Source organism: Vulpes vulpes, chromosome 15 (genome assembly GCF_048418805.1).
Source record: "Vulpes vulpes isolate BD-2025 chromosome 15, VulVul3, whole genome shotgun sequence".
Classification (NCBI taxonomy): Eukaryota; Metazoa; Chordata; class Mammalia; order Carnivora; family Canidae; genus Vulpes; species Vulpes vulpes.
The window spans coordinates 82954190-82966055 of NC_132794.1; the positions used below are offsets into that span (position 1 = coordinate 82954190).

At 42.5% G+C, this 11866-nt stretch overlaps 1 protein-coding gene across 1 annotated transcript; it reads right to left on the minus strand.

Annotated features, from left to right (window-relative positions):
- Positions 1-466: 466 nt before the first annotated feature.
- ANKRD1 (ankyrin repeat domain 1) lies at positions 467-9952 on the minus strand. The gene is made up of 9 exons (XM_025995616.2): positions 9297-9952; positions 8467-8646; positions 7394-7531; positions 7159-7266; positions 5824-5922; positions 4373-4471; positions 4060-4158; positions 3822-3920; positions 467-1329 (listed from the first exon to the last, which is right to left on the minus strand). Exons 1-9 carry the CDS (start codon positions 9321-9323, stop codon positions 1219-1221), a joined length of 960 nt encoding a protein of 319 aa, XP_025851401.1. The 5' UTR covers positions 9324-9952; the 3' UTR covers positions 467-1218.
- Positions 9953-11866: the final 1914 nt, after the last annotated feature.

Sequence of the window (11866 nt, forward strand, 5' to 3'; positions counted from 1 at the left end):
TGTATCTTCTCGTGGGCATCCTTTGACACCGACAGCCGGTGTCCACAATAATTGTTAGACCTCAGATTAGCCCTGATGGGCACTTCCCTAAGGTGCACTTGTTTAGCTTGCAGTGATCATTCTTCCCACCAGGGGTCTCTTTCTCCCCACCACTGTGGCCAAAGAAGGTGAACTCCCTATCTTGATGGTCTTCACAGCCTTGCTGCTCCAAGTGTGGTTGTGATGTACCACCACCTCTGCATCATCTGGAAGCTTGTCAGAAATGCAGAGTCCCAGGCCCCATCCACAGTGGGGGCAATCGGAATTTGCATTTTAGCAACATCCTCAGGCGGTCCGTGTACACAGTAAATGCTGAAAGGTGCTATTTTATAGGACATTTCTAACATGAAAAAACTGAAAGACAAAAAACTCCATCCAAATGGCTTTCACATGGTTTTCCCACCATACTTACAGAAGCACTCAGAAAGGGGTTTATAATTTGCTTTTATTATGAATATAAAATACACATACAACATAATATACATTTACACATTTACACTTTGCAGTCACTTTCATCTTTTTCCAGCAAATTCACTTCTGCATGGCCCAGCGGCCGGCACCTGCCACAACACGCCGCTTACACTCATGACATTCTCTTCACCTTGGTACAATGTGTGACTCGGTAAAAGATACCAGGCCCAGGCGTCAAACGGCTGGCTTTACTGTCCTTCTCACAGAATGCCTTTCATCCTGCAGTTTCCTTTCCTGTCGCTACATGCCCCCTGTTGCCTCAAACTTCAGCATTAAAAATTCAGAAGAGGGCTGCAATAATCACTCTTGTCCTTTAAAAACACCTTGAAATATCTTCCATGAGCGAGGTGCACATGAGTAGGCATTGACAGCATTGCTCGTTAACATGGTTTAAGAATGATCTACAGGAAGTTTCTGGAGTGTTATGTACAAATTAAGCTCACCAAATGGATCATCATGAAGGATCTGAATACCAGTGGTATGGAAGCAAATAAATAAATAAATAAACAGGAATAAATAAAAATAAATAGAGTGAGTTTCGCTAAGGAAAATTTCCATACCTATATCCCTGTGCTTTCTTAAAACTTCATTAGGTGCAGCTTTACAACAGGTGGGTAGGAGCTGGATTTTATGACTAGTTACTCTTCTTTGGGGTCGTGTCTTCAAAATGCTGGTGAAGAACAACTGATGAGCTTGGCATTGTTTCCCTCAGAAAGAGGCTATGCGAGAGGTTTTGTAGGAGTTCTCCTTGAGGCTGTCAAATATTGCTTTGGTTCCATTCTGCCAGTGTAGCACCAGATCCATTGGGGTCTTCCCAGCCTAATCAAAATACATGAGGAAATTTGACTTCCAGATGGGAGGCATCTATAAATTCTACACATCCTCTGTGGGCGTGTTTTTAATGAGGTAACGGATAGGTGTATGTTATTGAACTGTTTTATGCTTTCCACTATGACTGATTGGCAGTTTATATTCAAATCAGCCCTTCACTCTTTCTCACAGGAATGTGTTTGGCATTTCAGATTAGCAATATTTTTGTTTTTTGTGTGTGTTTTTCCCCTCTGTGGGACTATTCCAGGTATTGGTTTAAAAAAACCCCAGTCCCTAGACGGTAAATTGCAAGAGCATGCCAACTCATTTCAAAATTCAAAAAATGCCTCTATACATCTCCGGTATCCTGCAGAAGGGGCATGGGAAAATAGTGAACAAGAACCAGTTCCTATCAATTTGGAAAATGATTCCTGATTGATAAAAACTGATGGTAAAAGAGCTGCTTTGACACCTTGGCTGAAGTCCTCCGGTGCCGTACAGAACTCTTACTGCTCCAAGGTGTGGAGTTTTCACACTGGGATCTCCTGGGAAATTTCATTTTTCTTGGAGGAGACCAAAATTCTTTTACCTTATGCAGAGGTCTCAAGACATGTACAAAAATTAATCCGATGCCACCTCTCGATTCTTGTCTTTAAATAGGAGAAGTCTTATATTTTTCTACCCCTATTTGTTTAGAAGTCTCTTTAACTCAAACTGCAAACTGGCAGCTTTGAGATGCAAATCAGTTTAGAGACCTGTTTTGTTTGGGCCCAGAGGTGAGATTTTTTTTTAAAGTTGGAATTAATTGTCAATAGTTGGAAATTAGGAGATTTCCCAAGTGAATTTGTGAACTCTCTGAAAAAAATCAGAAGAGTTGGCCAGCCTGATATCTGTGGCTTCGCAGAGCCACCACCTTTATAATCATGTGCACAGATCCCTGCAGCCACCATTTATGTAATTCAGGTGACCTGCCTGACCCCTGCACTTATTGCTTATTTGAATTAGTGGCCCTGTAACCTTTGTTTTGGAACTTCCCACCTCTACAGCATGTTCCTCGAGAAACACTCATCACTACACATAATGACAGAATTTTGGACAACAATAGAATAATGTATTGTGTGTTTGTTTCCAATTCCCTTCAAGATGACGTTCAATGGCTAGTGGTCTGGAACATCCAGCCATTGGGTCAATGTTTCAGGACCCTAATGCTGGGGTTTAACTGATATTCAAAGCCCCCAGCCTCATTGGTATATTTTGATCTGTTCTTCCATGAATTCCTTCAACTCCTCTCTATTAAAATGTATCTCCTGATTTCTGGCTACTTATACAGTCTCCCCAAATCTATATGCTATTTCTCTTTGCTGGTAGTGTCTCACTGCCTGAAAACAATTTTAATATTTTCTGCAGTTTCAGAGATTTCATTAAATCTACTCTTTTTCTGCTTATTTATTTCAATTATTAGATAAGGCCAATCCCTATACTAAGGATGAGAGGACCCTACTATTAACACTTTACCATCCAAGCAGCCTCTATTTATTGCTTCTATTCTTTGTTCCTATCACCAAGACAGTTTTGTGGGGCTTTTTATGATAAAATATTCCTCTAAGTCTCATAGTAACGCAATAAGGGGAAGAAATTATTCTCAATATAAGATGACTGGGGTTTTCTTTTCCTTCTTTGTAAAGTGATTCTCTACCAAACCTTTCAAATTATTTCTTCAGGAATTTATATCCATTCCTCCCAGTGATATTTTTAAAGCTTACATTAGATGATGTTTGCCTGGGAATTGGGACCATGAGGAAAAGTTGGCTCTATTCCCTGGCTTGCAGATGAAGCTAAATTAACACGTACTTGTAGAAGGGACTTATACGAGCATTTTCAGGGCCTAAATATAGGGAATTATTTTGAGGGATATGCAGATAAACCAGTGTGGAGAATGGATAGAAATTATCTCAAAAATATAGGCAAAAGCATGGCTGGCCCTGGAAGAAAGTGGTAGCATGTTATGCTGTTGTAAGGAGGGGAGGACTACTCAGAATTACTGGATTAGATATTGATTAATTTCAGTTCATTGGCTCTTGGCTGTATTGACCACTGTGGAATTGTATTACTTCAGGGATGGTGTCTTTCTTTATTCCTGACTACCCCAGGCCTTGCTCAACCAGGGGTAGCCAGGGAAGATTGTGCTTGGGTTTGTGAAGGTGAACAATTTGACCATCTTATATTTTTAAGACCAAATTTTGAAAGAATCACCAGACACTGTACTGGCACTGAAGCTACAGCAGTCATGATGGCTTCACCCATCTCCGACCAGGTAACTTGAGTCCTCGCCAAGGTTAGCAATGTCATTATAGGAATGGATGGACAGGTGCATTTAAAGCATCAAAAGAACTCCTCCAACCCTGAAATCCTACCACTGTGGGATTATTTTCAAGTGCATAAGATATGCTTTTGTTAATAAGAAAGCCCACAAGCGGGGGCTGCTTGTTTTAGGTACTTACACAATTCTTGATGTTGAGGTCAGCCCCATACATAATCAGGAGTCTGATCATCTTGTAACGGTTCAGCCTCACTGCGTCATGCAGAGGGGTATCTCCCTCCTAGAGAAGCAGAGTCAACAGACTAAAGTTGGGCCTGAGGCCAGGAAGTGGGTCCCACAAGTGTACTAGGCTTGGGGAGTGATCCCAGATAAATGAGGCCTGGAGCTGGAGGGAGGCAGAACTTTGCCCAGGTACTCACTCGGTCTTTGGCATTGAGGTCCGCCTCACAGGCGATGAGATGCTCTGCGCACTCATAGTGGCCAGTCCTCACCGCCACGTGCAGCGCAGTGCTGAGCAACTGGGAAATTGAAGAGCACAACTGATGTACTGGGCTCAGGGACAGAGGCTGTCCCAGACCCCAAGGTGTGTGCAAGGGGGACAAGTGGCCACTATGGTGCCCCACACAGCATGAGCTTCCTGCTGACCCAAATGGCAAGGTGGCTTTGGGAGGGGGGAGGCCAAGGTGGGGAAGGTACTGGGGGAGGGGGGAGAAGGGACAAGAAGAAATATACCTTATCTCGAGCACTGATTTTTGCTCCTTTGTTCAGTAGCAATTTTAAGACATCCAGGTTTCCTCCACGGCTTGCCCAGTGGAGGGCTGTGGATTCAAGCTATACAGGAAGGGGAAAGCAGAGGAGTTAGTACTTGGTTTCCAGGGCCCAGGAACACCAGATTTGCTAGGGTATCCCCCTCCCAACTACAACTACATTTTTGAGAACTACCATTTATTGAGAATTTCTACATGCCAACAAGGTGTTATGCACCTCGGATGGATGGGCCCTCCTGGCAACACTGAAGCAGGTGTGAGTACGCTCATTTTGCAGATGGGAAAAACAAGTCTCCAAAATAGTCAAGTTTCTTGCCCTAGGAGGCACAGCTAGTAAGCATCAGAATAGATCTTCAAACCCACATCTGCCTGGAAATTTTAACCACTTTTGCCAAATCTACTCAGAAGTTCTAGACAAATGCATTTGAAAATCCTGGCAGAATAAAAGTAGTCCCTTCCAAAGGATTTTAATCTGGATCTGCCACCTCTTCCTGTGTCCCTGTTGTTTTCCCCTCCTCTCCTGCTGGTTCTCTGCTGTCATCTGTGCCAGCACAGCCTCTATGCCTCAAGGGCCGCCACTTGTGGTCACTGCACACTGCCCTTACTCCTTGGAGATGCCCTCTTTCCCACTCGGGCATATTCCTGGCCTTCCAAGTCACACACTCACGAATTTTAGTGTCTTTTCATGCAAGCTTTATTTATTTATTTTTTGTATTGTTTTCCTGTGTGTGTGTTTGTCTTTGGGGCCCAATTTTGTTCAAATTCTTTGGACTTTCCTAATATCCATCTTCTGCTTTATAAAGTCAAATTGAGCTGCATTTAAATAAGTAAAGCATTTTCCCAGCTCAGTCTTCAGTCCATAAAATATGCTGTATGCTGGTCTTTGCAGAGATCACAGTAGCTGAATTATTGAGGTCTGAATAGCGGCTACTTTCCATAGATGCAGTTCATTCCGTATGCAGGTTAGCCCCTGATCTCAGTGATGGCATCCATCAGAGAAGGTGAACAGCTAGAGAATTCTGACACACCCCTGGCAGCCAAGGGGCCACGAGCACGCTGCCGTGTATAATGGAAGGACAGGGATGCCGAGAGGCAAGTGCTGACCGATTACTTTTCAGTAATGCTACTGACTTGATACTGACCCAACTCTCTGATGAGGATATTGAATTCTGTGCAGCGGCTTTCACTTCCTCCTTTTCCCTGGAACCCTCCTCTCCTTTTCAGTATGTATGGAAAATACTTTCCACCTGACCTAGTCCCATCTCCCAACTTCCCTTTGTATGGAGAAATGAGCTTTCGCCTCATTCTCTCAGATCAATTTTCAATCCAATCAGCCCCGTTTTTCATTGTAGGTTTTCTCAAGCTTCATATAGTCTCCTTATTTTGGCTCATTTCCAAACAAAGAAATATATTTACCATATCGCGGAATTCGATCTGGGCTCCAGCTTCCATTAACTTCTCCACAATTGCCAAATGTCCTTCTAAGCATGCTCTGTGAAGAGCTGTCCGTTTATACTGTCAGAATAGAGATTTAAAAAAAGAGAGAGAAATGCATATAAAAATGAGCATAAATCCCTTCTAAGAGGTATGAAGCTGAGGACCCTGATGACCTAAGTGATAGAAACTTGAGTGCTTCTTTTTAAATTAGAAATGTCAAATTTCCTAAAATTGCAGAACTGGAACAAAGATTGTGTAGCTGAGGCTTGAGTTTCCTGCAGGTACATCTTTAAATGCTCAGAGGTCTCCATGGAGGAATGTGAACTCAAAGCTCACAGTTGCCTCAACACTGACATTTCCCTTTCTTGAATTCTGTGCCTTCGTTGTTTGTGTTGAATTGGCCATGCAGATCAGATGGCTTTCTTCCACCTGGGACTGTTGCTAGGTTGAATATCAAAAAGTATTCAATTCTTTTTTAAGAGAATGGGGGACTCGTTTTTAGTTCACCTTCAGAAATGATTCTCCATTCAGTTTGGGAAGGCGAGGTGGGGGGATACAAAAAGGATTCATGTTTCTGGTAAGAAGGCTTCATATGAATAGATTAATAATAGACTATTTGACCAAGAACAATTATTGGTCTTATTCACTCCAGTGCCCTCTATTTGCAGACAAGGAAATGGAGGTCTAAAAAATGCAAATTAGCTGCTAAAAATCAAATACCCAAGTAGTGATAGAGTCAGCATTTGAACTCCAGTCCACAGATTCCGTGTGTTGCACTGATGTGTTTGGGTCCAGTCAAGGATGTTGCTATTGAGGCACCTGGGTGACTCAGTCAGTTAAGTGGTTAAGCTTAGGTGATGATCCCAGGGTCCTGAGATCTAGCCCAGAGTGGGGCTCCCTGCTTATCAGGGAGTCTGCTTCTCCCTCTGCCTTTGCAGATCCCTCTGCTTGTGCTCTCTCTGTCTCTCTCCCTCTCTCAAAAATAAATAAATAAAATCTTTATTTTATAAAAGGATGCTATTTTGTATCTCTCCAAAAGGGACTTGTTGGTCCTGCTTTATTAAAAGTCTATCCTAAGAATATAAAAAGTTAAAGACAAACTGAAAAATCCAGCTGGAAGAATATGCAACCCATAGCACTAATCCAGCCTCTTTTTTCTGCACTATCCTAATATGCTACTGGCATATGTGGCAACAGCTGGAGAAACTGTTTCAGGTGGATTGCTTTTTGGCACCAAGTTAGCAAGACTGAAGTTAAGCATAAGAAACACAAAATTAATGAGCTGGATTTTGCAGTGCTTTGTAGAAGCCTTACCTCATCACAGACATCTGGATTGTTCTTGTCTGACAAGAATTTTTCTACTACTGGCAGTTTATTCTCCAGGGCAGCCTTCAGGAACCTAGGTACATCCACAGGTTCTGTCTAAAGCCAAAGAATAGTGCAGGAGTTATCGTGAGTTTTCCAATATTCGATCAAACCCTCTACAGATATTTATTCCCTGGTAGCACAATGCTGGACATGTAATACTACAAAAGCAAACAGTCCTTACAATGATTTCAGGTTCAGGTTCCTTTACAACTGGAACTTTAGTTTTCCTGTATTTTTTCCTTTTCTTTAGTTGAATGATTACTTCAAGGTCTTCTAGATTTTCAAGCTTTGATCTTTGTTCTAGTTTTTTCTTCTTGAGCTAAAAAAGAAATCCATATTTCAAAATATGGTGACAGGCATTCTGGTTGTGTCTAAACAAAATCTGCAAGGTCTGAGATAAGTATGTGAACAGTTGGAGCAAAAAAGTAAAAACAACAACAACAACAACAACAAAAACAAAAAACCCAACCAACCCTTTAAAACTAATCTTTGACTCTGACTCAGTCACTTCTTGATCAAGTATTTGGGGGTCTAATTTTTCAGCTAATTGCCTTCATCTCCACTTCTCTTGCTTGTAGCATCAGCTTTTGGAGATAGGATCTCTGTAAGTAATGATCATGTAATCATTTCCATACATTTCCATAAATGAACCCCAAATTTAGGTTGAATTTTTTATTTAACTCAGAAGAATCCAACAATAAGCATTAAGCTCCAAAATACCAATGCCAAACTCTTTCAGGCAGCCTACAAAGCAGGGCCTATGAAACAGACTTTCCTGAGACTCCTGCTAACTAATGCATGCTTTATCTGTGATTAGTAAGTAATGAAAATGCACATGGCACCATGGAATTTATCAACACAGATAGTGAACACAGCCAAACAATGATTCTGGGACCACAGGCCATGTTATTGAGAAAAAGAGATCTCATCTCTCTTGCTTGAGATTGACTAGATGGTGCATGACATCAGAAATTCACTAGTTACGTTTCTCTTTCCAAATCTTTAAATCAGAACATAGTTGTAGAACATTCAATCATTGGTTCAGAATCCAGAGGTCATAGTCTTGCTAAAGAATTAGTTCCTACTACTTGTCCTATAGAAGTTGCCTCTCCAATGGGTTTGAATTTGGCAAATAAACATCTTTGGAATGGTTGCATTTATTTCATTTATCTCTTTTCTCCTTCCTGCCTGGCACCTATTTTCTCCTACCCCATCCACGACTTCCCACTAGTGGATTCCATGGAAGGTCCTTACCTCTGCCTCTCGCTCTTTCTCAATTTTCCACTGCTGCTCCCCCAGGATCAAGGAGTGGGCTGGAAGTGTCTTCAGGTCCTCTTGCTTCTCTAAAGTAACAGCAGCTTCATACTGCCCATCTCTGAAATCCTCAGGTAGGAACTCCCCAGTATCCCCACTGCCATTCTTCTTCCCTGTGACCTAGGAGGAAAGAATATTGTAGGATCAGAAGTTGCAGGGCCTGTCTTGGAATCATTCTCCTCAGAGGATGCTGCAGAAGGCCTTGGTCCTCCTTGCCTGAGGACAGCCATCTCTGTGCGCTGTGTTCTCAGATCTCAGGCTGGGACACACCGCTGTAGTATTCCAGAATTACCATCAGATGATTGTCCTACCCTCCTGGTAAAGCAAGGCTTAGGTTAGGTTGATACATTTAAATGCACTTTTAATCCATTTAATCACATTTCACCTAGGAAAACTGCAACCCCTCCATGATTGTTTTAAATTCTTCCATTTCAGGTATTGTTAATGGCTCTTAGACTTGAGTTGTAAAGTTTCCAGACATATATTCTTGCAATAAAACTTCTTCCCTAAGGCATCCTCATAACTATATGTGAATCCATGCTTTAGTAAGAAAACCAAAGAAGAAGATAATAAATAGGAAATATATAGAGAATTCATTACTGCTAGCTTCGTTTTTCCAATTTCACTTATTTCATCACTTAGGCCAACCATGTTCCATAGATGACATCAGAGTACCTATGCATTATGCCTAAAAAAGGACATTTCAATTTTCAAATAAAAATCAAGACTAAACCAGTTTTCACCATGAAACAAAAATGTGTCTTACGTACCAGCTCTTCTACCTTCATCACCATCATGTCGGCCTGAGGTTCGGTTCGTCTGTGTGTTTTCTCCTGTGGATTGAATCCCTTGAATCAGCCCTGCTGAGCCCCTCCACACCGGTCAGCTTATATAGCTAGGGCTGGGTGAGATAATCTTCCAACCTGGGAACCCAAGTAACACCCCTGCCCCCACCCGTGGCCAACTCAGAGGCAGGTGAATTTTCATTCCAGACTCAGTGTCTGGGAAGCAGAAGAGGGAGGAGATGACAAGTAACCCCACTGAATATGTGAATCAGGAAGAAATGTGAGAGGGCCATTCCTTTGGCAGTGACCACACCGCTCAGCAATGCAAGTCATCCTATTTATCGAGAAGCCAGGGTACAGCTGTCTGTAGATATTGCACCACAGCGCTGCTCCTTTTCCTTCTTTGTCAGCTTTCATATGACTAACCCTATCAAGAAAATGTAAATGCCCTGCATATCACACTGCCAGTAATATCTTGCTGATAACCAGACTTATCAACACTTCACTTGGGGGAAGTGTTGCTTCAGGACATCCTATTCTCATGGGTAAACAGTCTGAGAGGAAAGGATCCGGGTCCTAATGGCCCTTGTCTATATCTGTTTGGAATTCTCTGGAGTGATGTCTGGGACTAAAAAGGCCCCATGACATGCCACCTTACCATCATTATAAGAAATTAAAAGCATTCAGTAATACGCTTTTATTTTATGGTGTCACTGGCCATAATTAGCACATTACATACTTACTGTCATCTAAAACGGCATACTTACTGGAGGCTTTTTGATTCAAATGGTCCCCAGAAAGATCATAGGAGATCAGTTACTAGCAATAGCATCATGTTGATTGGGTCATGGAGCCTAAGTTCTCAGATACTATTGGTAAAACACTCACCTGTGGGAGCTTGTCAAAAATACAGATCCCCAAGCCCCACTCTAGGGTGGTGGGTTCTAGGAATCTGTATTTTTTCAAAGCACTCACATAATTCTGATGCATCAAGGCTTGAGACACATGGCTTGAGGGGCAGAGAGCTTTGCCCTGCGGAGGAGTAAAGAATACTCCTGCTTATAGTTTCTCATTCTGAAGCATTAAATTATGTAAACATATTTAGGTCTTTTTACAGTTCAGGAAGAGGCTGGGATTGTACCTTCAAAGCCACTTAAAACCTTAGTTTTTCTCAGTAAGAGAAACAGGGGGAAGAAGGAGAGAAAGGGAGTAATAATGGAGGGAAGTGTTAGGATATTATGTTGACCTTTCTATATCTGTAACCCCTCAGACTTACCTGCTCCACAAACATGGCTACCATCCTTCTCTCCTTGAACGGATCAACCTATGGACATTTTCTGGAACTGTCAGAATGAGACATTGACCTTCAAAGAGAAAACATTGGTATAGCACAACCCTCCTAATAACTCTTTTTTTTTTTTTAAGATTTCATCTATTCATTCATGAGAGACACAGAGAGAGAGAGGCAGAGACACAGCCAGGAGAAGCAGGCTCCCCATAGGGAGCCTGATGCAGGACTCAATTCCAGAACCCTGGGATCATGCCCTGAGCCAAAGGCAGATGCTCAACCACTGAGCCACCCAGGTGCCCCCCCTCCTAATAACTCATGTACTTGTCCTGGTCTTCTCATGTTCTTTCCTAAAAGAGGTTTTACCTAAAGGAAATCTCCTGGTGTTTTCTCTGAGATGGACACAACTATTACCATCTTCCTTGGTTTCTCCATGTAAGTGAGAAATGGCCACTTTAGCTTTTCTTACCATTTCTCAGAGCTTTCTGTTCCAAGCTTGATGCAAGCTGATGATGGCATTAGGAGATATCTTTGGGGAAGGGTCACAGGTTAAGGGCCTTAAATATGGAATCACACAGCTGTTAGTGCCCTCAAAGTTCAAGCAAGACCAATGCTTCCATTTTGCAGAGGGTGGTAAGGCATGGAAACATTAAGTAACTTGCTGTAGATACACAGCTGGTTGGTGGATACCAGGCTGAAGAGTTTTGATTCTATCCAAAAGAAGAAGAGGATCACTGAGCGCAGAACAGATTTTCAAGGTCAGGTCATACCTAGACCCATTCAGGGCCCAAACAACACTGATAAAATGTTCTTCCATGCTCAGATCACCTCAAAAAATGCAAGTGGCAATGGGTGGGATGGTTCATCAAGCCCTAGTCTTCCTCTAGCCACTAAGTTTTCTCCCTCAAACCTGGCTGATTCTGTATAGAAGACTTCAAGCAATCTTTTTTTTTTTTTTTCTAGAGAGAGAGACACACACACAGAGCGGGGGGGGGGGGGGGGGGGTGAGGACAGAGGGAAAGGGAGAGAGAGAATTCCAAGCAGACACTATACCCAGCACAGAGCCCAATGAAGGGCTTAATCTCACAACCCAGAATCAAGACCTTGAGCCAAAATCAAGACTGACTGAGCCACCCAGGTGCCCCTCCAGGAAGTCTGGAAGGGAACTTTGCAGAGGATGACCGTTGAGGACAGTTCATGGAATGGGTTGGGCGGGTCATCTTTACTGTCACATCTGCCGATCCTCTCCACTCCAGTATCCCAGTGT

Bases quoted from the DNA above. Each gene is read 5' to 3' on its own strand.
- ANKRD1 (XM_025995616.2), bottom strand. From the start codon at position 9,323: ATGATGGTGATGAAGGTAGAAGAGCTG. The intron at 5,923-7,158 runs GTAAGGCTTCTA...CTATTCTGACAG, and splicing joins ATCCAGATGTCTGTGATGAG to TATAAACGGACAGCTCTTCA. The intron at 4,159-4,372 runs GTATATTTCTTC...TCAATTTCCCAG, and splicing joins AAATCAGTGCTCGAGATAAG to TTGCTCAGCACTGCGCTGCA.